Below are 27264 nucleotides of genomic sequence, written 5' to 3'. Positions count from 1 at the left end.
AAATGTCAGATCATTATTTCCTTCAAGTTTAAAGGCGGAGTTTTGCTCCTGACTGAAAGTTGAAGAAACCAGATGGTTATTGTGTGGTTAAACTTTTCTTTATGGTCAGAAACACTTGATGCCAAATCTGAGGTAAAACATTCAAAACTATTAGGATGAACAAATATGATTACTAAATCTTTTTTCAGTCCCTTTTCCTCAACAAAAAAATTATTTTATAGAAAAATCAAAGGCTAATTTGTCTATGATGCAAATGAATTAAACCAAATATTTATTATTTATTATATTGATGTTGAGGAAAATTATGTTGCGATAATTATTATTATTGTTTTATTGTCCAGTCCAACGTAGAACGTTTAAAACAATTATGATGAAATCATTTCCACTCTTCATCTTGTTTTGCGGTTAACTTACTTACTGAGAAACCATAACAATCCAAATGACGGCGGGGAAGTGTGTCAGAAATCTACTTGCCCAAAGTCAATTTTAACTAGCCCCTTCACAATTTCTTTTTATTTGCAATTATGAAATAACAATAACATTTTGTAAAGCAACCCACTTTTATCCACCTTGCTCTCAAACTAAGAGGGGAACTGCGCAATTCAGTTTCTCCCAAATCCTTTAACGCCACCTGCATCTACTAGCTTGCGCTTTAGCTGATAGATTGGTCTTTGTGTTTTAATTATTTTTACCAGTTCCCCGATCGGGGGTGTCCGTTGCTCGATTTACTGTCCTGATCTTAGTATCTAAGTTGCCCTTAGTTGTTATTGCTCAGCCCTGCAGTGACTACGGTTTTAATTGTGCAGTGTAATTACTTTTGTCAGAAGGTGCTCTTAAGATCCTGCAGCAGGTTTATTTGGTGTAAAATGTGTGTGGATCGGGTTTTACTTTGTTCCTCACTAAGGAATGTGATGAAAGTGCAACATTAGCTTTCTATCCAGTTGGCAAATACGTTGTTGGTAAGAGTCTTTCTGCAGCCGACAGCGTAAACGTTATGTAGGTGAAATTCACAGGGTGGTATAGACTGCTGCGGACACCTCAGGAGGCACCGTAAACTTGCTTTGGCCTGTAACTCCCACAGAGAAAGTGGTACGTTCAAATACCTTTTTAAATGCACGTGTTTCCTGAACTGAGCTGCATCTTGTGATAAAGGCCCAGTTCTGCCTATACCTATTTTTTTTCCCCCTGCAAACCTAGTTTTTCAGACTACTTATTGCTGGTTATGCCACAAACATACAAGCCCACGATGTGTGAGTGATGCAGTTGCTGAGATTGGTTTTTGCTGTTCTGTTTCCTCAGACTTTATCTCATTTGCTTCCAGCATGATGTTGTTGTTTGAGTGTAAAAAGGAGTTCCTCTAAGTAAACATGTCAAATCCACGCGTGAACCTGACATCACTGTCTTTGGGTTGCAGATGGTACCAAAACCCAATCGGCTAACAAGAATGGGAAGAAGGCAGACTCTGGGTCCGGCAGCAGCAGCAGCAGCTTCTTCACCTGGTTCATCGTCCTGGCCCTGCTGGGTGTCTGGACATCAGTAGCTGTGGTCTACTTCGACCTGGTCGACTATCAGGGAGTCCTGGGTGAGTACACGGCGCCAAACACACACACACTTGGCTTAAAGAGTAGCTCTCTGTTTTCTTTTCCACCTCGTAAACAGAAAGATGTGGTAGCTAGGCCATGATAATTACATAATAGACTCATCGTACAACATTTGGATATGACCTTGATCATTTGTGCTGACCTAGATATTGCCCATTCGTGTTTACGGGGCATGTCGACGCGCCGGAGCTGATCGACGCCATTCTAGACACTGCTCGTGATTCCACCAGGTGTGCTGCAGTGTACGCTCTGCTCTGTGGAGAATATGCGGTGTAGTGAATTTTATTTTTTTTATGGAAGCTGTGTCAAGCAGCACAGATCAGAAAAAACAGGCAGGAAGTCACCGAAACAGCATAAAGAATCCGGTCAAGTTTCAAAATAAAACACCCTGTGCAGACTCCTGATTGTATACAAACAATAAACACAGTTAGAAGTGACAATAGAAACCATTTCACTATGTAACCAGAAGCACAAAAAAAATAAAATATATAGGACAAATTACCAAATCAACTAAATCTGAACATGTCAGCAAAATCAAGCAGGCAAAACGCTCTGATTCTGAAATGCTGAAGCCGTTCAGACTGCCAAAAAACAAAACCGGGTGCCAGATGGGACAAATTAACAATGTGGGGCAGGCAAATCGCCCTGTTCCTGAAACACTTGTTGGGATTTGAAGCTGCACAGAGGTGCAGGGTGTTTTGGTTGTGTGGTTTTATGTATTTGTTTTTAAAATTGAGAATAAATAATTTTTTTCTTTTTGACATTTCATTTAATTTTCATTTTAATGTCTGAATATTAACAAAATTTAGTTGCTCTTTCTGAAAGGGTGTACATGCATTATTAATTATTATTATTATTATTAAATAAGTGGCATAAAATGGGCAAGTAACCTAGGACAATAATATAATTTATCTCAATTATTTGTGAGACAGTTTTTTATCTAATAAAAGTAGTGATCGTGACAGGCCTTGTGGTCGCAACAAGTTTGGCTTTTGTCTTTACACGCTTATATAGAATCTCTCCACATGCATATACACCTGCCATCTGTTTCTGGAGTCAACTTAACCTGTTTAACCATGATATTTACAATTATCAGAACACTAACGTCAGATCAGCGTCGTTACCAACCTGACAGGAGTCTGCCGCAATCCAACAATCTTCTTATTCCCCTCATTCTATTCTCTGGTCGACACTTGCTATGACCAAAATACCAAAAAGGCTGCAGATAAGAGTCAAATGAAGTGAAAGCAACACCCAAATAACTTCAGTTCATTTAAATTCTCTTTCAGTGTCGTGCTGCACATTATCCTGATTATGTAGTCAGACTTTGGATACATTTGAGCATATAAAACGTTTTTTAAATCGTGAAACCGAAGTGTTGTTAACATTTATTACAGCTCCATTTAATGAACATAAACATAAATCTGACTGTGCACGTGGACCACAATGTACCGAACTCCCCGATAACCATCAGTCTGCTGTAATGAGATGTACTGTTAAACGCATGTCTGTCGCCTTTGATCACAGAATACGGTCTGTCACTGCTCTGCACCACTAATGATTTAATGTTGTGGTTTGTGTACAAATCTATTATTAATGTACAAATCTATTCTGTTAATTTCTTGATCTTGCAATTGTTCCAATATACATGTTTTGTGTTTGCATGCAGACAAGGCTAAGGGCTTACAAATTAACCTGTCCGAGGCCTTGCAAGGTAAAAGAAAATCACGAGTCATATCTGTCTTACACTCTGTATTAACATTAATGATTGTTGTCTTATGTCATTGTTGTTGTGCTCCCCTCCCTCCCTTACACACTCTTCTCAGAGCCCTGAATCTAAAAGGATTAAGGCCATAAATTATCCAGCTGCCATGAATTGATTTGGTAGTAAAATACGCTGCACTCTCCAGTTGCGTTGAATCGGTAGACGGATCAATCAGGCCGATATCTGGCATTTTGAGATAATCTGCATCGGCTCAAATCTGCACTCACGAGGCCAAGAAATGTCTGCGTACACAGCAGCAGCAGCCTCGTCCGTGAGCTGCTGTGGATCGATGCTAGCGCTCCATCTTGTCAGTTTTGGGAAGGTGATGAAAAAGTTAGTTTGGAGCCCTAAATGTCCTCCGCCACCGTCCTCGTTTTGTAAATGTTAACACGTTTCTCCTAAATGACAGCAGCTCTAATGTTAAACAGATATTATAGACTGTGGGGTAGTGGTTCTCAAAGTGGGATCCGGGGACCCCCAGGGGTCCTTGAGAGGGTTGCAGGGGGTCCCCAGCAAAAAGGGGAATCATTTTATTTTTTTTAGTTCATCCATAAGTAACATAGTGACGCATGAACGCATGACTATTTTGGTCATGTATTTCATGCACTTTCTGGAATAAAACATCTAAAAGACAAAATCATTTCAGATCCTGGGACAAAATCCCATCAATTGGGGGTCCGTGGTCTAATTTGTGCCAGTTTAGGGGTCCTTGACGTGAAAAAGTTTGAGAACTACTGCTGTAGAGAGTAAAGCAGCTGAATGACGTCTGACAAACTGAACTCCGCTCTCCCTTTGTTTATATTTCAATAAAAGTTCCATCTGGCTGAGAGAACATGTTCCACGCAGAGTCGCCCTGCTCTCTAAATATTGGCATCAGCCAGTGATAAACCCGTGTCGGCCGACCAGCAGTTAAAGGTGTCGCATGCGTCTTAAATTAAATTAAACCCGTCTCCCAAGACGTTGTTATTGGACACATGTAGTACTTCTCATCATGCGGCTTATGGATTACTTGTGAAAGAGACAATATTTTTATCACTCTTTTCTTCTAAGTGCTTTTAATTCTAACCTTCATGTGATAAAACGGTAATAAACCTTTTTTGTATTGGATTTGTTTTGCACTTGACAAACGTGACCTGGCCCTGTTCAGCCATTAGCTGAGAGTAGAGAAAAAAAATAAATTCAAACTTTCACATCAAAGTGAAATATCAACAAAACGTTTACTGAATGTGTTTGTACCATTTTTTTTTTTTCAAATAGAAAAACCAATGTCAGATAAACCGTAGTTTTGTTCGTGTTTCATCAAATATTTCTATTTAATTGTAATACTTGGTAAGTCAATAAAAAAAAAACAACTTTAAAGAAATGAATAGATTTTAGCACAACTCATGTTGGAAATGTCATGATATCCTTGTTAGTCTGATCGTTCTCTTCCTTGTTCAGCTGGAACACGTGAAGAACGTACTGCATTTAGTTTGAACAAACCTTTTAGATCCAGGGCTCCTCTCTGACCTCATGTTCATCCCGTCCCTTGTTGTCCAGTTACTCAACCCGTCCTAAACCTGGAACACAAGTTGGAGTAAATGAAACCCTGTTGGGTGCAGTATTTCAGTGTCATGTTGGCTAAAAACTCCCTGACTGTTGCCATTTCCTGTTTTTCCCACCCAGTCTCCCTGCATCACGACCCCTCACACTTAAAGTCATTCACCAAGCTTTAGCTGAATGTAACCGTGGTTAAATAATTTGAGCACAGACACCCAACATGTATTTGTTTTTATGAAGGATCCTTTTGCCCAACAGACTAAATGACCGGGTGAGACATGTCTCCCGCAAGCTTGGTGCATTTCTTTAAGTGTCCCTTTCTTTAAGTGTTGATTGCTGCATGTAAATGTACAATGAATCAAGAACAACCAACAAGTCTACATGTGTGTCTGTTGCTGCCGTAGGTAAACTGGTGGCATACGATGCAGATGGCGATGGTGATTTTGATGTCGAGGATGCTAAAGTTCTGCTAGGCAAGTTGATTTATCTCTTAATTTTTAGCGTTTTTATAATGAATGTCTTGCAGAAATGAAAACAAAGGGAATCCGTTTTCTCCATCTAAAATCGTCGCTGCATTATTAGTGTCGAGGTACATGTTACTGTTTCCCACAGTCATGAAACAGTCCGGTACGGTTTGAGCATTTCTGCAAGCCGCTGATGAAGTGTGTTTTGTGTTGGTTAATTACATTAAAATGGAAATTTGGGTTTCTTTTGCATGACTGTCTCTAGTCCTACAATTAAGCTGAGCTCCCCAAACACTAATGACCTCTGTGAAGCTTTGTGTGTTTTTTCTAAACTGGTTTGTAATCCAAAATCAACCCTGTGTGTCTCTTTGAACGCCCCACATAAAAAAGGAGTTTTAATTGGTCTAAGATCCCTAAAGCTTAGGTCCCAACCTAAGAAGGTAGGTGCTCTTTACATGACAGTACATTTACTCATTTAGCAGATGCTTTTATCCAAAGCGACTTACAAGAAGCATCAATACAGTAAGATCTACAAGAACATTGTCGTCTGTTGTAAACTCTGCGCGAGCAGCAAAAAGCTTTCAACCGCGAACATTTCTACATCTGATTTATCGAAGCGTCTGCAGAAGCAGCACAGCGAGAGAAACTCCGGCAGCTGCTGTCACTGATGCTTGGACTCGTCGGGAGAGAGAGCGGCGTTAACGTTTTGTAACTGCTCTAATAAACAGGCTACATGTGCAGAAAAACTTTACTGCTTTATTTTGTTATATCAGCTGGTGCTGTTAAGAAACGTTGGGTCTAGGCTATATGTTTTGTAAAAACACACTCCTTGCTGCTGTTGAATATGATAATAGTTAAAGTCGGGAGAGAGTGCTTTGTTTGGGGGTTTCCCATAATTAGCCTATAATTTGGATAATTATCAACGCTGATCGCCACATATCGATTTTCAAATTTTTTCAGTAGACATATTCAAAGTCCTATTTGATTGAGGAGCATATACTCGTGCAGCACCTAACTAACTTTCCCAACACTGCAGACGATGCACTGCAGTAGGGCTGTAATGAACACATGAGTGTTGAGAAATATGCTGTTATTAAAAGATGGAATTATTGAAGTCCATCAGGACCAGAGTTTGGTCTGGTTAAGGCAACTTTAGAGGAGTTCACTTGTCTGATTTGGGAGGTTAATTCCAGCTGCCCTCTCACACACAACACCACATTGATTTCCTTCTGTCCGACACCCTTCTCTGTGTTGCAGCGGTGTAGTTTTTGGAGCACATCTGAAGCTCAAAGCATTCAAGCCAGCTGGGAGCTGGATAAGAGATGTTGCCGTTCCCAGTTGTCTTCAGTGCAGTTATTCCACATGTGATGTCTGCTGCATGTTGTATGGTTTTATAACTCCCAAACATACTGAATGCAGGGTTCCTACGTGTCCTGGAAAATCTGGAAAACAGTTTTCCAGTCACGGTAAAACAAATGGCGAATGAGAGAACAAGTACACCCCGGAGTCACGTCCCATGGCAGCACAGGTCGAATGACATTGATTCAAGTGACTGAAACTCTAAATAAATTAAGTTGTATTATCCTCTAAAGGTAAATATTAGGCCGGTAGCCGTGTTCAGGTTATTCAGTTATTGGTCTCCAGGCAGAACACAAAGTTTCTTTCCAAAATAAACAAAGTTTTAAACCTTGACCTTGAGAATGGTGTACACTAGTTTTGACCACAGCTGTGCGTATGTGGCTAATTCCAACAGAAGAGTTAGCATTTCTAACTTGGCACGAGGAAGTGGTCTGCTGTTAATATTTATTGACATTTTGTAAATAACATTAATATGCAATCTGTCCTGTTGATAAAGTTTCAAATGTTCAAGCTTCCCAAACACGGGGAACTTCATTTAAACCGGAGTAATATCAAAATAACTCTACTTTCTCCTTGATTTATGACCTCGGCAAACTCTTTCCTGATGAGTCTATGGTCTGTCGCTAGTTTCAAGTCGTCTTCAACACAGCATGATGTTCATTTAGTAAATTATGGTCCCACTCAGAGTAAAATAGTAGGGGTGGGGGAATAATCGAAACAGCATTGTATCGTGATATTTTCTGTGGCAATACTGTATCGACACAAGTATGGATCTTTTATCATATATCATACATGTCAGAGGAGTAAGTAGAGGTTAAGTGTCTGGCTCACGGACACATTGGTGGATGGGTCACCGTTGGGGATTGAACCCGGGTCTCTCACACCAAAGTCATGTGTCTTATCCCCCCCGAGTTGTTTTCTTTTAGCTTGAAATAATCCCATACTTTGGACACTTTCTTCTTTGTGCCTCGCTATTTTCTCTCTCTCTCTTCCTCATCTTTGCAAACGGCGGCATCATAATCACGTCGTGTTCACTTGACCACAGCGTAAGCGCGATGTGCGACAGTAAGAAAAGTCTGTGCGAAACGGCGCGCTAAATAGTCACGTATATGGATTATGGATTTAATCGAATAATTGTTTCACCCCTAAATAAAATCAATTGCTTTTTCAGTCCACTAGAAAGAGTTTTTTCTTTTGGGAACACAATCTGAAGTTGGAAAAAAGAGAATAAATTCCAATACATCGCAATATGTTTAAAATCGTGATAATATCGTATCGTGATAATATCGTATCGTGGGGCCTCTAGTGATTTCCACCCGTAGAAAATAAACGATAAAGCAGAGGATGCTTTAGGGCGGGGCTACCTTATGATTGACATGTTAAAAAAGTCAGCTGTTCATTTTTTCTGGTAAGTACTTCTTATTTCTTTTTCCTTACTTTCCCAGTTAACGTGAGTTACGAATGCACCTTTGTCCAAATATGGTCACACAAAAAGTCAAGATGGCTGCGGCCAAAACTCGAAGCTTCAAAACGTTAGTCCACAACCCAACGGGTGACGTCACAGAGACCTCATCCACTTCTTTTACACAGTCTCTGCTCTTTGCTCTCTTGCATGACAGTTTTAGCTCTGTACTATCTTACTTTGATGAAGCAGGCAGGCACTGTAGGTAGTGCAGATTAACTTGTCTAAACTCTTTGTGTTTGACCGTAAGGCTGTCTCCACATGACGGGCAGTGTGAGCTGAACTCTCGGCTGTTTGGATGCGGAGTCAGTGCGGGTAGCTCAGCTCAACACTGATGCATTATTATATGCTTTTTAAAAATGTAAATTCAGCACCGCTATGAGCTTCATCCATTTTAACACTGTGGCTCAGGCTGGCACAAAGTGTTTTTGGTCATGTGTAGACAGCCCTACTCCAGCTGCTGATGGTAAAGCCTGAGTAAAGCCCTCGCTGCCTAACCTACGCTGAAAACCTCTCTTCCCTTCTCCTTCTTTCTTTCCCTCCTCTCTCCTCCTCTGCTCGTAATCCTCTTTCATTATATCTTTTATTTTCTCCATTTCTTTTTTGATTAGTTTCTTCCATTCCCACCTTCACTTTATTCCACCTCCCTCACTTCCACACGCTTCCAAACGTCCCATCCACCTCCCCCCACCCCCCTCTTTTTTTTTTTTGCGTAGGCCTGACCAGTGAGGGCGATGGTCAGGGTGAGTCCGAGGTTCTGGATTGGTTAGAAGAAGTGGAGGAGGGCGGCGGCTCTGATTGGTTAAACGGTTTCTTCACTTTCCTGTACGGTCTGATAAACCCCCTGGAGGAAGAGGAGCAGCACAGTACCTCCGGAGGAGTCGTGGAGGCACAGGATGAGGAAGAGGAGGACGAGGATGAGGGAGGGGTCAGAACAAGAGGCGCAAAAGATGATGGAAATCGCGGGCAGAGGATCGTCATCGTTGGCCTCCATAACCAATAATAATGCAGCCCCGTTATCCTCTAATGAACTTGTCTTCAAACGGAGGGCCTTCACATCCAACAGGCCAAGCTACAGTCTCAGGGGAACTGTTCCTCCACTACTTTCTCTGCCTACTTTGGCAGGTTTTGGCAACTTTGGTTACTGGCTAGCTTTGGACATGAACATATCCAGGCTAACGTTGTGCTGTGTGGCTCCGCCCTTCCCTGGTTTCACACACTGGAATCCACACAAATACCGTCAGACTCAGACAAATAAGCTTCAGTCTTGCATCAGCAGAATCTTCAGAGTGTGACATCCTTTTGAAGGAGTTTTCTATGATGTTGATCCCTCTTCTGGGATATGGACGTGATACTCAGGAACACTTTTAGAAGTCCTCTCAAACGTTGTAGTTATTTTTAAATCTATTTTCAGCACAACCATGTTGGCAACACTGGTCAGCAACACTCAATAACACAAAATGCAAAGGTGGTTTGCACTTGGACAGCTGCTCGGTTGTCCCTTTTTCTGACATTTTGTGTTTTCATATCGTTGCATGCCGTGAAAACAAATCCTGCACGTTTTTCTCTGGACTTTTAGACCGTAAGCAGGAATTTATACTTTTTTAAACCCCTGTCAAGTTCAAGTTTCCTGATTTTTGTCTGAATTTCTGCTTTATATTTACTTCATATCATTAATCTGCATTAAAAAAAGATGCACATAAATGCCGGCGTCAAAGCGCCCAGAATGCATTGCAGTTGGAATTCTATCAGAGCGTCCAGAACCTTTTTTGTGAAGTTGATCTTGCTCAAATTTCGATTGGCTCTCAGCCAGATGTCATCCGTACAGTTCGGCCACATTACTGAGGGAACAAATCTGCCGAACAAGATGAAGAAACCTCTGCTTAAAAACTACAACAACAACTCCTCTGCAAAGTAAACATAAGAGCCCGTACAGCAGCATGGCTTTTGCATTTGACAACATTGACTTGAGTTTCCAACATGGCACTAGTGATAGCAAGCTTCTCCACTGGCACTGACAAATCTGCCTACCTAACTTGCATATTGAGATCCGATCTCATTTCTTGTGTGTTCTGCAGGGAGCAAGCTTTGTTGTTGTGTGTTTGTAGTCTTGTGCCATCCCTCTGCTCAGCAACAGCGTATATCACTGTCTGTTCATTCTCCTCCTTTATTTTCCTTTTAAACATTATACTTCTTCCTTTAAACCCAGACTAGCTGTCAGCCATGACACCTAAAACTTTAGTTTGTTTGTCCAAGGTTCAGGTTTGTGACTACGCACGGGTTCATGTTCAAACCGTTGCTTTTGTTGCGGGTCAAAGGGGAGAGAGGAGTGTAGCGTAGTAGAAGGGTGTGATCCAGGACTCTCGTGCTCCTAAATGAGAGAACAGAGAAAAATGTTCATGCAACACATTTATTAACAGTGTATTACATATTTATACTGCATCATCGGCAAACTGTGCTTGTTGTTCCAGGTTGCACACACTTGTTTTAGGGACAAATGCTTCAGCCCTGTGATGCATGCGTCAAGAGTCAGAGGGCTGAGACAGGTGATGCAGAGAAAGAGGCATGTTTGATTTGTTAACATGGAATCTATTAATCACTGCTGCAAGCTCAGACAGCTGAAACCAACTGCATGTGTGTTGTGGTGTGCGTTTTGACAAGGTGTGTCAACAGGTTTGCAGGGAACCTGGTGGCTGTTATGAATGCACCTAATTTAAAAACAGGCTCTTCCTGCTCTGGGGTGGAGTGACTGTAGCTTTGGCTTGTTGATGTTCATAGCTACTATAACTTGCTGGTGAGAGAGCCCTCTCCTTTCAGGCTTTGTTGAGTCAGCCTGAAAATCTCTCGGCCTCCAGTCACTCCCACACCTGACAGGCAGAGCATATTGAACAGCCCCGCTGGGGTTGTTACCGGTTGTTACCAGTTGTTGCGTTTACTACAACTTGAAATATCAGTTTCTGACCCTGACTTTGTTGGTTACCTTAGCGTAGACCTTTCTGTGAGCCTCCCTGTCCAGACTGACACAAGCTAACAGGAAACTTGGCCCAACTCATTGTAGATCTGATTTTGTGAGCTGCTTTAAAATCCATCTCGAATGGCAGTTTTCTGGAAGATGAAAAGTCTCCACCAGCATTTCCTACACATGGAGCTAGTTTTCAGTGACACAGTGAGAAATCTTTTGGACTAATTATATTTACTCTGGCTAAGTAGTGTCAGGGATAACGCTTGTGTATTATTACTGTGTGTTTCCAGTCCAACCAGAGCTCTCGGCGCAGAGGAACAGCTGCAACAAGAGGAATTGCGTATCTGGCAGGAATGAGAGGCTTTTCTAGGCTTAGGTGGGCTACTGGCTTTAGCCTGTCAATATGTACCATAGTTTGCTTTACTTTGTGCAACCTGAGGTGATGGTGATCTCCAAAAGTGTTTACTATGACTTCTAGTTGGTGATAAATATTAGGCCTGAAAACTTTTTTCCCTTCACTGCATCCATAAGTGTTTCATTCTGCATCTTGTAAAGTACATTTGTGTCCTGCTGTGGTAGTGTGCAGTGGACACAAAGCTGTTATTTGTCTGCAAGTATTTCCACATATAATGAGGGTTGGGTTCCTTCCCATCCAGTATACGAGCTTAAACCAGTTTGATTTCAGGCAAACCATCTGAGCCGGCATTTGTCGTTGTGAGACATTCTGGCAAATTTGAGTATCGACGGCGTTAAATCCAACTTGTATTGCATTAATTATAAGCAAAACGACATTGCGATTGGCTGAATAGCCTCACGTGAGTTTCCTGGGTCGCCAAACAGGTGCGGGAAAGGCTTGGACAGAGTCTGGGTCCGAACCTGGGCTGGGTCGGTCTATTGGTGACCTCGGCTTTAGAAGAAGCAAAGTTGAGTTGAATGGTTGTTGTGAGAAGCTGTCTTGGTTGTGCACTTTCACTCTCATTCATGGGCTCATTATGTTTCACTCGCAGGGAGGCTGAGTCACATAGAACACTTAGTGGCACAATTTTTACAATTACAGGTCTGGTATTTGGCTTAATATCAAACTGGCTTGCAAATGTCAGCCCAACCCCACTGCACATGTAAACGTGTCACTCTCTTCAGATGTTGCTCAGAGGATTGAAAGCCAGATTCTCCTTCCTGCACTAACTGCCATAGAGCTTTTTATTAAAACTGAGCACAGGTGTCATTGATAACATAAAAAAGGACTGTGTTGTGTTTAGTTGAGCTGGTTCCTGGGTATTGTGCATGCTTGTTCGCTGTCATTATTGGGACACTTGCAGGAACCACCTGTGCTTTTCCTGCTCTGACGAGTCAAAATGTCGGCTGTGAAAAGACTCAGTCGGATTGTGCGCAGCTGAACTTGAGTTTCATCTTTGTAGTGTTATTTAGCAAAGTTCTTTACCATGTTAAGTTGTTTAGCAACAGCGCACTTCTGCAACAAAAGTCAGTGATGTTTGCTTCAGCTTGAGGCAGAAATTGGCTTCATGCAGCATTAGACAAAATATGGAGCTTTGCAAATGGAGCACTTCATGGTGTCTAACGATAAAAGAGTAACTGTAATTCTTGTCTTGTGTGCAACATCAGATGAAAAACCTGCAGCCGGGAGAGGAGCTAAGAAAGGTATCGCCATGCAGACACTTGCATGACGCTGTGCTGTGTTACGGTGTGGTCTAGACTAATGTATGAAGCTTCAGTTTCTCCCGTTGTGGTTTTGAATCCAGCTCCCGTTGTGGTTTTGAATCCAGCGGAGTGTGTTTGTTTAATTGTTCTGTGAATGCGTTATTAACCTGAAAGGGCTGGTTTGCAGTGATTGCATTTTTTTTGGCTTAATTCTCTTCTTGATGAAAAGGAAAACGTGTGTTAAACCTGAGTAGTGTTCAAGAACCCCTTCATTGTAGTACATTTTTTATTAAACTTGTGTAAATCTGGTTTTAATGCACCAGCTTTAACTAAGTATACCAGACCAGCGTGGTCTACAAAATAAGATGAGTATGGCATGGCACTGGTCTTGCTGTGGATAAATTTAATCCTGCCTGATGTGTGGCGACGTTCAATAACAGAATGGTGCAACGCCAAACAGTGTTGTTGCTCCTCCATCCCAGAAACCTCTCAGACCACGGATGTTGGCTGGAAGCTGCGGGAGGCTCTAAAGCAGCAGCTGGCCATCATCCACGAACGCGTGGAGGCCAAGAAGCTCGCCAAGCTGGCTCTGGCCGAGGTGAGACAGCTCCTGGCCAAAGAGGAGGAGGAGAAGGAGTTGGAGCTGGGGAGGAAGGAAATAAACGCCAGAGTGAAGGAAAGAGTGGCGACCAGGCTGAAAGAGGAAGAGGAGAAGATAGAGAAAGAAGAGATGGAGAAGGCTCTGGAGAAACTAAGGAAGGAAAAAGCTAAACAGGATGGGGGAAAGGAAGACGAGAGCAAGGAGGGGAAGGAAGGGGAGAAGAAATCAAAGAAAGGAGGGGAGGCAGAGGGGGAGGGAAAGAAAGCACAGGAGGATGACGAGGGCAGAGGGAAGGAGTCTGCCAAAGACAAAAAGAGAAGCAAAGCTGAGAAATCGAACAGAGGAGGCAGGAAATGAAGTCGGGGATAAGGTTTTAGAGAAATATTTTGGTCCCATAGGAAGCCAGCGTTAACCATTTTCAATGCTAGGGTGAAGGTCATGTTGGTGCTGACCAAAATGTGTCTGTTGCACCAAAGAACTAAAAAAAACAAAAAAAGGACATGTGCTGAAAGCTGTTATCAAAAATCTTATTTTACTCATTTATTCCTGATTTGGTTCAAATTGTTGCCAATTTTACAACCGTTCTTAGTAAAGTTCTTGTATAGCTGTACATATATTGTTTTGGTATCTGCACCAATAGTCTGGGATCTAATAAGCTCCATAATTTAAAGGATTTCAGTTTATACCCTGAGCTATTTGGCCCGTGTACAGATAGAGTGGTTACTAGCTGGTCCATATTCATGGTGCACACATGAGCTTATTTGCCACCTACTTCATATTATTTCACTGAATTTAAAACTGAAATAATGTAAAGTACAGGCTTTAAAACCAAGTATTGTAGGAAAGCAATATGTTAATAGGCCCAGCATCAACAACTGGACAATAGAACAGTTTATTTGCTGAAAGCGTTAAAGAAAAAAGTTAAGTCAGCTAGACTGTCTCGTTGTGTTTAATTCATATGCATAACATTAAATTTTTCACGGTCACGTAGCGAGTGGACATCAGCTTAGTGCTGCGCAGCATACGTGCTGTGCTGGGAATTTGCAACACTTCTCATTTGGAGAGATTTTGTAGTCAACCTCCGTTGTTTTTTTCATAATTTTTGTCCTTTTTTAAGCTGCGTTTCCACCTAAAGTACCTGGAGCTTTTAGTCCCAAGGAACTACTTTTCAAGGAACTTTAAAGGTTCCTTCAACCCAGCGTTGCGTGCGTTTGCACCACGCTCTAAAGACCTGCGAAGATTAGGCCGTTTTTTCTTACTCTGAGGTATGCATCGCACGGCCAGACAAAGTGACGGAAAGGCATCTTTATTTATGCAACACTGCAACAGCGCAGTAACCAGGGAGGAGATTCAAGTTGTGCTGCTGTTGGTCCTGATTTATTGGTTTGAGACGGGAGTTTTTTGGAGGTACCTGGAACTTAATTTACAGCCTGGTCCCAGCAGTAGAAATGCAGTGAGTTCCATGAAAGGTTCCTAGTTCCTGGGTAAAGTTACCTGCAGTGGAAATGCAACTTTAGGATGAGGACAGGCTGATTGAGAAGGACGGGAGTAGTGGGAAAGGGTACGATTTTAAAACTGCAAGGGTCAGAAAAAGCACAGCAAGATACTACTTCAGTGTCATTGATCATGTTTTAGATTTGAACTAGATTGAAAAACATTAGGGTATCTAACCCATTGTCTAAACAGTTTATGGAGTTTTGTGTTACACCATGAAAAATGTGTTATTTTCTTTTGTCAATAAAGTTTCTGGATACATGGAAGTGTCTCTTTTCTAACCAGAGGATCCTGTCTTTATGTGTGTGCGTTAGGAAATACTACACAAAAGGAGATCATGCTATGAATCTTTGACCTCAGACCAACTCCAGTTTAGACCTCACACACATTTAGACAAAAACATGACAATATGGTGTTTGAGAAACCTCCAAGTCAGCAAAAGAAACCCCCACGCCTCCTTTCTTTGTAGATGGTTTGATTGAAAGTGTTGATTCATGTAAGTGATGTTACCTTACTTTTCTTTGCCACACTTTTTTACTTACAGCGTCCTGCACAAGTTCCTTCACTGTGCATCACATACATGTATCTTCATACTGTGGATACCCATAAATCTGACAAACATTTAAAACCCCAGTCATTAGATGTGGGCTGGTATGTGCTCAATCAAGTACTCGATACACACGTACATATCCTGTGTCCATACTGTACACGAACATGTGTTTCCTGCCAACAACATGTGCATCATCTCACGTAGGACTGAAAGAGAAGGCTGTTGTCGTCACTTCCCGTCGTGAAGAAGCTGCCGCTCCAGTGGAGATCCCTGAACCTGAAGTGACACCAGAAGGTACCGCACATGTTCCCATATTTGCATAAAAACTACAGACTGTATATAAAAATACTCACAGGTATGGCAGCGTCACGCGGATACAGAGCTAACAGGGTTTCTTTATTAAAAGTTGTTCTTTTGAAATGCAAAGTGAACTGAAACGTAAAGGTTTTGTCCAGGTGTAGCTTATGTGTGACAATAAATACACCGCAGATGAGTCGAAATCAGTGGTTGTTAAATCCTCCCATCAGTTATTCTTTAAACCTCTAAGTCTGAATGCTCTGAGCCGATTATATTTATAGTAACGTAACCTTATTAATCATGTAAAGAAAATTCTAAAACTTCATATAAAAAATGCATAATCTTTTAGTGATCTTCAATGGAAAAAGGCTCAAAAACAAATATATGCAAACTTTTCTTTTTTTAAACTGTTCTGCTGTACGTTGAACTTTTCTGTGAAACAGTTTGCATCATTTTTAGACATCTTATTTTTTTTCTGTTCCTGCTTTTTACTTTGTTAAATTGACTAAATGTAGGGTTAGGATATTAATCTGACCAGAATCAAATACTTTATCTTTGTCACAGTTGCAAACTTATCAAGGCATAAGGAATAGAATAAGAATAGAAAATAGGTAGATGAAGAAATATATAGAGTATAAAATATAAAGAAAAATATAAAGCTATGTATGTACAATATTTATATTATTAAAGAATTGTCAAGGTGAACCGTAATAGTGACTAATTATTATATAGACGAGTCTTAAGTTGGCTTATTTTAATAATCTGCTCGACCAGGAACAAAATCAGGTGATTCTTTACTTCAAAAACTGAAAACTTTTACGTTACCAAGATGAGTCACTGCCCACTACGGCTCTCTCCTCAGCTATAGTTGAGCCTGAACCTGAACCAGTGCCTGTGGAAGACGTGATTGAAGCTGCTGTAGCAGACGACACTTCTGCACCACCTCCAGGTACGTGAGTGTGTCTGTGTGCAAAGGTCTGCATTGGCGTTCATCAATGCAGGCAGACTGTTTGTGAATGTAGAGAAATTAGATTTGTCAGAATCAGATTAAGTGAAGACCGTAGGGGTGTGACGAGATACTCGGCTGACAAGATTTTACATTATTTTTGGAAATGTTTTTATTTATCTAAAGGGAAACACAAAATTCAGGTGGCAGGTGGCAATTCACAATCTAAAATGTTAGGATGAGACAAGGAGGTGGAAAACTAAACTAGGCAGAAATCTCACCACAAATCCACACACAGCGAGGTTGCACCTCAGTTTTTAGATGGTTATATTGCAAAAGTCTACCAGCTACGTTAGCACTCACTCACAAACTGTCTGCGACTCACCGTGTGGGAAAACTCGTCAGGTTTTAAACTGGTCACACCGAAACTAGACATTGTTCTCTCTGCGCTCGGCCCCGCTTACTGTTAAATACCTGCGTGTTCCAGCAGCACCGGAAATTTCAAGTCTTTTCACTCAATCTTATAGTGTTATCGGGTCTGAATGAACATTTACATTGTCTGATTTATTTGTTAACATACTAACTTTGATTGGATTTAAAACTTATTGCTTCAAATGCAAAACCAATAACACTAAATAAAATGTGTTGTTACGGTAACGACTGTCCCCCCTCCCTCCCCGCGATGGTAAACATGGAAAAGGAGTGTTGAATAAAGATGCTTACGTTAATTTCAGCTCTTTGTAGTGCTCTTAGGGTGGCGATGGAGCAGTGGATAAGACACATGCCTTTGGTGTGAGACACCCGGGTTTGAATCCACTGTGAGACACCAATGTGTCCCTGAGCAAGACGCTTAACCCCTCGTTGCTCCAGAGGTGTGTGACCTCTGACATGTATAGCAATTGTAAAGTTAAAGATTTTAAAGACAAATGCAGGCAGTAGTTCCTGCAAAGGAGCCCAGAAATTAACAGGACCGGACTCTTCTCCGTACAAGGCATGGTGTCAAATGCCTCCTGCTGGATGGACCCGTGTGTTTCATGGTTTTATATCCCGGTTGGGACTTTAATGTGAACGCACACCAACAGATGGAGGACAAAAATTGACTGGTAGAGACAGCTTTTTGAGGGTTAAGATGATGTTTTAGGGTTGGGGTAAGGGGTGTAGGGAAAGCATTACGCCAATGAGATGTCCCCACGGGGATAGAGGAACAGACTCTGAGTGTGCATGTAAATGAGAACCTGTGCAACTCTCTGCTTGTCCCTCTAGAACCAGAACCAGAACCAGAACCTGAGGAGGAAGCTGCACTGGAGGAGGCAGCGGAACCTGAGGTGGTAGCTGAACCTGAGCCAGAACCTGAGGCTGAACCAGAGCCTGTAGAGACTCCTGAGGTTGGTACAGGCCACATTTGATAAAACAGTCGGTAGAACTGGTCCCAGTTGCAGACAGCCATTTTTTGATGCTCTGTCAATTTTGGTCCTTTTCAGTTGTACTTGAAGCCTCCTTTAAAGTGAGTGACTCCAACTGGAATATGTCCATATATTTCAGGATGTGGTGCATCTCTGGGAATAATCACTTTTGGATCAAAAATAGAATGTTTTTCAAAAAAAGTGCCCTTTTGTGGGGAGGTCAGGGACATCGATCTAATTTTTTCGTGCCAACTCAAATGTTAGTTCATTGCATTTAGATCAAGAAACAATGCAGCTGTAATTTTGTAATTTTTGTTGTTTCACATGAATGTGCTTCTATAAAGTCATCCTGTTAATTATGAGGTTCCTTTCCACCTGACAAATCCTGGACCTCTCCCGCTACTCTGTCCAGATCCCTGTCTGTCTTCTATTTATAGAAGCACGACATGATGCTTTCTGGTCTAAAATGAATTTTGGTGATAAAATGTAAGCTCAACTTGCCCCGGGTCTTTAGGCTGAAATTACCCCATCCCTGCCAGTTTAACACACTTGTGTCATGCAACAGTTAGACGAAACACCTAGACCTTAAAGGAATCCGTTAAGAAATTGTGTGAACCTGTTGATGACGTTTAGGCTTACCCTTTTCAGGTGATCGAGGAGGACCCAGAGGTGCTGGAGGAGGAGCCTCCTGCAGTGGAAGAAGATGCTCCTGTTCAGGAGGTATGGACAGTGTTGATGTTGCTCTTTTTTAACCAAATGTCGTAAATTTAAGAAAATAAATACACCGTCAGTAAGTGAGACGATGTGAGTCACACTGGCAGGTATGCAGAAAAACAGTGACACATATACATTATATAATAAGTAGTAGTTTTTAAAAAGTAGTAATTTAAAATAAATGAAAGATCATTTTTCTTTTCCCCCTCTGAAATAGATTACATTACATTAACATGTCACTTCAACACATTCAAACAGTACATTTCTACAGTTCCACAAGCTGCAGGTGCTTAGACCCCCAGTGCACCTGTCTGCAGGTTCTTAGAGGTGCAAAGTAATGATGATTCATGCTAATCACATTTTCCCTGAATCTACAAAATGTCTTCCTCTTGTTTCAACCTGCTCTGGGTTTAGTCTCTCTTTACACTCTGTCTGAAATCAGTCAGCTGTAACTTGACTGTCCTCCAGTTTGGCGACCAATCAGAGCTCATTAGCAGAGAAACAGCCTGAACCACAGAGAGCCTTGCATAATGTTTTCGGGTTGTTTTTTTGCTGACCATATTTGGAAAATGAATTGGTGATATTTTTGACTCAAACATCACTGTGACCTCAAAACAGGTTTCTAGCTGAATTTGGCGATTCCAGATTTCACACGCGTTTCCTGGGACAACACAATGAGTAAACAATAACTGGCACATTACAGGCTTTCCCTCAATCCTATCTTTCCTGCCGCTATTCTGAAATTGTTGCGTCATCTGAATCACGTGACTGCAAACGGCGCCTAGCTAATCGTGGTCCTGTGAGTGAGTTTCACCTACAGCTCATAGAGAGGCCTACATACCAGGAGAAAACAAAAGCACCACATTTCATGTAGCTCTACTCTGTAAGAATCCATCTTTACATAGTAATCAAGAACATGTGGGCCAGTTTTATGCCCCCATTTTAAAATTCAGTTCCTTCCAAGTATTCACTACATACAGTATATTGGACAGACATGGATGTAAGTAGCGTAGCAGGGCAGGAAAACACTTTATTTTTCATGGAAGACACACAGTAAACATGTTGAATCAGGGCTTCAGACTAGCTCTGTGCATTGGTTTCAGTGGTGTGACTAAATTTTTCACTTAGGTGCACCGCCACAAAATTTAGGTGCACTTTCAGCACCAAGTATATTCTAACCTTCTGTCATTTCCTGTACACATTAATAGTTCTGTGAGTGATTGTAAACAGGAACACCTGCAGGAAAACGTTTGTCTTTATTTGAATCACAGCACAAACCAAAAATGCCCAAAACTTCATTATTGGAACACAAAACTTAGAAAGTGCTGACGTTTAAAGTGCATGAAACGCTGAAAATTAAAATTATTCACCTGCGCCGTATCCTCACGTGCACCTGATTTCCCCGTTCAAGTTAGCGAAGGGCTAAACCAGAAGTTAGCCTGACCTGCACCTGCAGAACTCAACACTGATGCACCAGTGAGACCAAGAAATTTTTTTTGTCACACTCGATAGATTTTTTTGGGGCACCTGCGACCAAATTTTTTGCACTCTAGAGCCCTGAAAATTGCTGTAACAGATCCCCCTTTATGTAAATAGTTACCACGTTCCACTATGGCTATGGTTTTGTCGCTACCTGCTGGACCTTTTCAGTTTTTAAAGATGATAATGTTAAATATCCTTTAGCACCACAAGGTGCATTTGCATATCTTCTTATAACCCCTGATATTGTTGCTTAATTCAGGCTGCTCCTGTTGAGGAGGAGCCAGCAGCTGAGGAAGTTGCAGAGGAGTTGATGGCAGACCAGCCTGCGGAGGAGGCGGAGGACCTGGCATCAGAGCCGGCTGTGGTGGTGGAGGAGCCTGCTGTAGAGAAGGTGGCGCCAGAAGTAGAGCATGTAGAGGAAGAGAGTGCTACTACAGAAGAAGCGGTCGAGGAGCCAGCTGAAGAGGAGGCAGCAGCTTCACAGGAATCTGTCGAAGAGGTAGTGGAAGAGGAGGAGGCTGCTCCTGCAGAAGAAGTCGTGGAGGAGGCAGCACATTCAGAAGAAGCTGTCGAAGAGGAGGAGGAGGAGGCTGCTCCTGCAGAAGAAGCTGTGGAGGAAGAGGCGGTGGAAGAAGAGGAGGCAGCACCTTCACAAGAAGCTGTCGAAGAGGTGGCAGAAGAGGAGGAGGCTGCTCCTGCAGAGGAGGCCGCTCCAATAGAAGAAGCTGTTGAGGATGTAGCAGAAGAAGAGGCAGCTACTTCAGAAGAAGCTGTAGAAGAGGAGGAGGAGGAGGCAGCTCCTTCAGAAGAAGCTGTAGAAGAGGAGGAGGAGGAGGCAGCTCCTTCAGAAGAAGCTGTAGAAGAGGAGGAGGAGGAGGCAGCTCCTTCAGAAGAAGCTGTAGAAGAGGAGGAGGAGGAGGCAGCTCCCTCAGAAGAGGCAGTGGAGGAGGCTGCAGACACAGAGGCAACTCCAGAAGTAGTGGAGGAGCAAACAGTACCAGGTAAAGAGCTCTCTAGGTCTCTACACCCTACACATGTTTAAGATGTGAGTTCACCAGACCTCTGTAGCCGCTCCTCCTCTCTGCTGGAGGATATATTAGCATAACATAAGAAAAACGTGTAATAAATAAGACGAAATATTTGGTTCTGCTGCATCGTTTTTGATTGATTAGTCCTTTTTAAACTGTCCAGCGTCAAACCGACAACGATATAGGACTGTAATGCAACGTTTAAGTCACCACTTTAAACACGGCTTCACCCGAATGTGTCGATTTGGGGATGAGACAAAAACAGACGGGAAGGCGAGTCCTTCTCCTCACAGCGTTCAGGCAGCCGCTCTCTGCAGGTTCAGACCAAGGCCACAGTAATATGCTAGAAGAGTGTTTATCGCTTCATACATGCGACCACACTCGCATAAATCGTCAGAGTGCGACCAAAAATCTAACAGTTACATCGCCAAAACGCTAGTTGGCGGTGGAGTTTCTATGTTCTATGTTCCGCCGGATATACCTGGGCTTCCGTTAATGTACCTTGGCGGCCTTTAATATTATTTGGCTGCTCGCCCAAGAGAAGTCATTATGTGGGAAACACGGTGTGCCTGAATCTACTCTCACGTTACAAAGTCTGCCAAGCTGTTGGCGTGAAGCGTTGGAGCTGATGATCCAAAGAGGATGTTTTGTGTCGGTGTTGTGTTCACTGATTTTATTTATTTATTTTTTTTGGAGCATACAGTTGTTCGTGGTTTCAGCTGTTTGTTTCTTTTGTTCCACAGAGACAGAAATAGCAGACGAGGAAGAGGAGGCAGCAGAAGAAGGTAAATACAAACTAAAGGCGATAGATGTACCGTGCATTTAGTGGGGCAGAAGCTTTGTGAGGTGATATCATGGCTATATGTTGAAGTTCTTGTCCTCTTACTGTGTGTTTCTCTTTGCAGCAGCAGAGTTTGAGACAGAGGAAGAGATTCAGGATGAGCCCACAGGTAAACACTGTTTTCAACCCACTTCATGCTCATAAGGGTGACTAGTCCAGTTTATGATCTTACTCCAAGCTCAGAATGAGGCAGAGCTGGTTCATCTAAAGTTTCCTGTAGTGGTCCCATCTGCTCTTACTGAAGCACGTCACATAACCTGGTTAAGCTCTGAAACTGGACCATGACTACACAAAAACATCTTGTACAACTATTTAATTCTGCTGCTCTCCTCCTGTTTTTAAAGCATTTGTATTTAAATGTATGCCCTCACACTTTTTTATAAGACAGCCTATCATTTTATTTTACTATCTGATTTAAATGATTTGCTTTTTCTACGCCCCCAAAGGGAACGACTACTTCTGCGTTATCTTGCAGTATGTTTTTGGCGTACTGTGACTTTTCCTTGTGCATCTCTCTCTAATCCTTCAGGCTAAACACATTATCTGTTCTTTACTAGAAAGCTTTGAAAGGACTTTTGTCTTTTTCCACAAAGCAGAATCCACTCAGCAGCTACAGCTGCATCAGTAGTACAGGAAACACCAAATGTTCTCTCTACAGTAACTAAATCGAGTAAAGTACACCAAATTTTATCTTCACGCATGGCTATATCATAACCCTCAGGGCATGTCTATGAAGTAAATGTACATGAACCGATCAGCCACAGCGTTATGACCTCTGAGAGGTGAAGTGAATAACACTGATTACTCTTTCCCATGGCACCTGTCGGATATATCAGGCAGCAAGTGAACATTTTGTCCTCAAAGTTAATGTGTTAGAAGCAGCAAAAATGGGCAAGCGTGAGGATTTGAGTGTCCAAGCTGACCTCTGTCCACTGCACCTAAAATGGGCATGTGAGCGTCAAAACTGGACCACGGAGCAACGGAAGAAACACTACAGGAAGAAGGCCAGCCGACGGAGGCAGTGTGATGCTTTGGGCAATGTTCTGCTGGGAAATCCTGCCGTTCATGTTACTTTGACGCGTACCAGCCACCTAAGCATTGTTGCAGACCATGAACACTCTTTAATGGAAACGGTATTCCCTGATGGCAGTGGCCTCTTTCAGCAGGATAATTCAACAAAAATGGTTCAGGAACGGTTTGAGGAACACAACAACCAGTTCAAGGTGTTGACTTGGCCTCCAAAGTCCCCAGATCTCAATCTAATCACTCGTCTGTGGGATGTGCTGAACAAACAAAAGCCGATCCGTGGAGGCCCCACCTCGCAGCTTACAGGAATTAAAGGATCTGCTGCTAACATCTCGGTGCCAGATACCACTCACACACATATATCACATAGGATCATGGAGAACCGGATTCAATATAACAGCAAAGCTAACGGTAGCTGAGCTAGCGCTGCAGAATAAAACTCCACAAAAAGCAGCGTGAAAAAATGAGGCTAAATGTTCAGTTTCTCTTGACGGTCCCTCAGTATTACAACATTAGTCTAGCCTGTGTGGGAGTAGCCACGTTAGCTGTGCAACATAATGCCAAGTTCGACAGGCTAACCTTCAAAATAAACAGTAAAACTACATAAAATATGGCAATTATGGATCGTTATGAAAGCAGTTCCTGTCTAACTATGTGATTATTAAAACAATTGTTGAGTAAAATTAATCTTAATTCTAACACAGTGTTGTCTCATGTAAAAAAATAAAAAAACAATAACAATAGTATATCAGAAGGTGTCGGCCCTACTTATCTTAACAGTGTAATCCACAAAGCCGTGCGATCAAATACAAGCGCGAGATCAGAAGCTTTCGCTAAAGCCTTGTTCACACTACACTGTTTTACGCCCGATTTTCCAGATGGCACGGCGATCTGCCAACGCTGAAAGTCGTGTAGTCTGTGTCCACTTTGACTGGTGGCCCCTAAAACCAGAGGCGGCCTCGTTTTTCAGCAGCATATTAAACTATAGAATGATGATTTGTGTGTGTGTTCTGTGTTTTATTCCTTGTGCAGCACTTTGTAAACCATAAATAAATAAAACTGGATCGGAACGTGAACAGATGTCTTTCGCAGGTGAAGACTAAACGCCGTCCTTGTTTTGTGCTTCCTGCAGAAACGTAGAGGCTGAGCATGCTCGCGGAGCAGGGACCCACCGACGTTGCACCATCAGCACCACCTGAGCGTGCTCGGAGCGATGATGCACCTCTCCACCTCCAGAGAAACGATTGAGTCGTTGTGACCACACTCGCCTCTCTCCCCCCTCCCTCCCTCTGTTTTTACGCCTTCCTTGGAATTTCCTTTTTGGTATAAATGTGAGAGTGAATGGATGAATTGTCTACTAATACGGTACTCCTGTTTTTGCCCTTGTTGTTTTCTTTTTCTCTTTTCTTTAAGTAGAGCACCCGTTTTTTATTTTTGTTCAGGGTGGTTTTGTTCTGTGACCAGATGTTCAGGCTGTGTGAAGTCTCTGTGCTCTACGTGCAGCCTGTTTGCCAGAGTCTTGTATCTGCAAGAGCTGTTACATTAAACCCGTCTGGAACTTTATTTTGAAGTCTTCACAGATTCAAAATTGACCTCTCAACACTGCAGAGTGTTTGCAGAGTTTCCCAACCCCTCCTGCTGGGGGAAAAAAAACTACTTTCAAACTTGTTATCAAACTAAAAATGTAATTTTCTGGCTGTGTTTTGGTGTAAATCATTTTAGTTCTGGTCACAGTATTTTAGATTCTATGCAGAGCTGTTGTGATGTTTGTCCCTCTCTCACCTCTCCCCTCCTCACCCAGCCCCTTTATTTACCACTCAGTATGCGTCGACTCCAGGATGAGCCATTTGCTAGCATGTGAATTCAGAAAAAAAGGCTTGTGTGTGAGTGTGAGTGCGGCTGTATTCCTCATGTACCCCAGGATGAGTGCGTTCTTGTGTGTTGACAAATCTCTTTTGCTATAATCCTAATCTGTGAGCCGCAGATGTCGTGATGTAGTTTTTCGAGACTGTTTTCCTAACTACCTTTTACCTCCTGTGTGTTTTTTTTTGTGTTCGGTAGGTTCCTAGCTGTTTTTGCGTTGTTTTATTTCACTTATTTCAGATCAGATTACCATCTAACTAGACTATCAACACGTTTTTGAGCTGAAGTTGTTAACTTTTAAACTTCAGCTCTTTAAGTTTAAACTGTGACGTAAATGAGGACGCCACGGATGGCGCAAAGCTGTCACACTGTGGTGTAGAGATTATATATTTTTTTCAAATGCACACCAGCTATACGTGGATCCAGATTCAGGCAGGACGTGTTTTAACCCTGTGCGATCCAGATAACTCTTTCAGTGTAAAAACATCTAGTATCTCTGGCTCACAGGGAGAAGTCAGCTGTAACTAGCTGACCAGCTAAATCAACCAAGATCTTTGTTTTTTTGCGAAACTTCACTGCCTCCAAAAAAAACAACAACACATAGTTGTGTGTCTTACATACTTAAAGCCGGACTTGGTGACATGTTTCTTTAGTCACTGTTCACATGAGACTTTAAAAAACATAATTGATCCATCAGCTGCCACATCATGCCATCACAGAACTAAAATCGTGGAGTTAAAAAAGCCAAACGTTTTGTTTCTTAATGTGAAGGTGAATTCTTTTTTTCTGTGTCCCTGTTTGACATGAGACGTAACTGTGACACTAAGACAGTGTTGGGAAACAGAGTGCAGCACTGAGGATAACACATTCTGTTGTAATACTGACAATAAACAACATGTAGATCTGCCGTTGTAGGATTAATTACAACACTACGGTTATAGTAGGAGAAGAGAACGTGTCACAGTCCCACGTTGTGTCTGTGGTCCTCTTATACTTTACCCGATTTGTTTTTAAGGGATGCAGCACATTCCAGCTCCTTTTTTGTAGGATGTTTTGTCGTCTTTCTAGTTGGTCTTTTCTACTTCCTTACACTTTGTAAGTCAAACTTTAAAAGCTTTTTAACATTTGAAGATTACAATCTTTACCAAGAGAGCTTCTAGATTTTTAAAAAGGAACATTTTTAAAAAGGACTTGGAGAAATAAAAAATAAAAAAAATAAAAAACTCTTTAATTTTTCTGAAAATGCTTTAAAAGCTTTTTACAAAAGCCATAAGCTGTTTGTGAAAGGCAGGTTTACGGGGCTGTGCTACTTCAGGAAAAACTTTGTTCTCTTAAGGATGCAAAAGGAGGAGCAGATCATTTAAAACTGTGGAGGAACCACACTGCAGCAGCAACCCCCGGGGAAACATCTCTATTTTTTTTTTCTCCGTTACTAATCTTTGATCAGAAGTCACGTACGTGCTGGACAGGGTTGTGATGACACAGTGCAGCTTTGCTTACAGACAAACGAGGTTGAAAACAGGATAATAGGTGTGCAGTATTCTGAGCTCCACAGTTGAATAGGAAATTAAAATTGTTGGTTTAAAAACTACCCATCTCTTTGCCTCGCCGTGTTGTCTGCAGATCTAATACTGTCCTGTAGACGCTGACAATGCTGACTAAATTATTGTGAAGTAATGATTAATGATGGGTCGTGGAAAAGAGATTTTGAAGTGTCAGTTTTCTGTAAATGAGCTGTTGCTACAATAAAAAGGTTTGGGACAACACAGCAACGACTCCAGTCTTTTTATTTTTATGAATACATTTTGTGGATTTGGCTCCCACGCCGCTCATTTCTACTGAAGACCAACATGCAACACATCGATGTCTGCCAAAGACACAAAGGTGCCAAATCTGTGTAAAACTAAAGAACATTGTAGAGAAGAAAAGGAGCCGGCCATATTAACAGAAGCTGTGTACGAGTGGCCAACTTACAATCCAAATTACGTAGCGCAGTAACTGTTTCCATTTTCATTTTCATAAGGAACACTATCCCCAAACAACTCCCATCCCTTGTCCCTCCATGCAATCCCTCACATCCACCATGAACCCAGTTGCCAGATGCACAGTAGATGGACAGTAAATAAATAAAAAGCAAAGGTAAAAACAATAGTTTGCAAAAACATATACACAAAATAATACATGATTAAAATTAAAATAATCCTAATA

General features: G+C 41.9%; 2 protein-coding genes across 6 annotated transcripts in view; both read left to right on the top strand.

Annotated features, from left to right (window-relative positions):
- The window catches only part of LOC119902612 (fibrous sheath CABYR-binding protein-like), a 37166-nt gene extending 10342 nt beyond the window's left edge, over positions 1-26824 (top strand). For 3 of the 5 annotated variants that reach the window (XM_038718934.1, XM_038718936.1, XM_038718933.1), the window contains exons 2-12: positions 1415-1582; positions 3271-3315; positions 5310-5378; positions 15661-15750; positions 16616-16702; positions 17963-18084; positions 18751-18822; positions 20558-21299; positions 22070-22111; positions 22232-22276; positions 24326-26824. In XM_038718934.1, the coding sequence (XP_038574862.1) occupies positions 1415-1582; positions 3271-3315; positions 5310-5378; positions 15661-15750; positions 16616-16702; positions 17963-18084; positions 18751-18822; positions 20558-21299; positions 22070-22111; positions 22232-22276; positions 24326-24333 (1490 nt within the window). In that variant the 3' untranslated portion in view covers positions 24334-26824. The remainder of the gene's footprint in view (positions 1-1414; positions 1583-3270; positions 3316-5309; positions 5379-15660; positions 15751-16615; positions 16703-17962; positions 18085-18750; positions 18823-20557; positions 21300-22069; positions 22112-22231; positions 22277-24325) is intronic. The other 2 variants (XM_038718935.1, XM_038718937.1) reach the window with 2 other exon arrangements.
- Positions 12919-15192, top strand: LOC119902613 (neurofilament medium polypeptide-like). Its single transcript, XM_038718938.1, has one exon. It carries the CDS (start codon positions 13188-13190, stop codon positions 13767-13769), a length of 582 nt encoding a protein of 193 aa, XP_038574866.1. The 5' UTR covers positions 12919-13187; the 3' UTR covers positions 13770-15192.
- Positions 26825-27264: the final 440 nt, after the last annotated feature.

Source organism: Micropterus salmoides, unplaced genomic scaffold (assembly GCF_014851395.1).
Source record: "Micropterus salmoides isolate LMB-PRFRI ecotype aquatic unplaced genomic scaffold, ASM1485139v1 Ms_hic_scaffold_14, whole genome shotgun sequence".
In the NCBI taxonomy this organism is placed as follows: Eukaryota; Metazoa; Chordata; class Actinopteri; order Centrarchiformes; family Centrarchidae; genus Micropterus; species Micropterus salmoides.
Note: the sequence above shows the minus strand (reverse complement) of the source record. Positions and strands in the feature narration are given on the sequence as shown.

Bases quoted from the DNA above. Each gene is read 5' to 3' on its own strand.
- LOC119902613 (XM_038718938.1), top strand. From the start codon at position 13,188: ATGGCACTGGTCTTGCTGTGGATAAATTTAATCCTGCCTGATGTGTGG.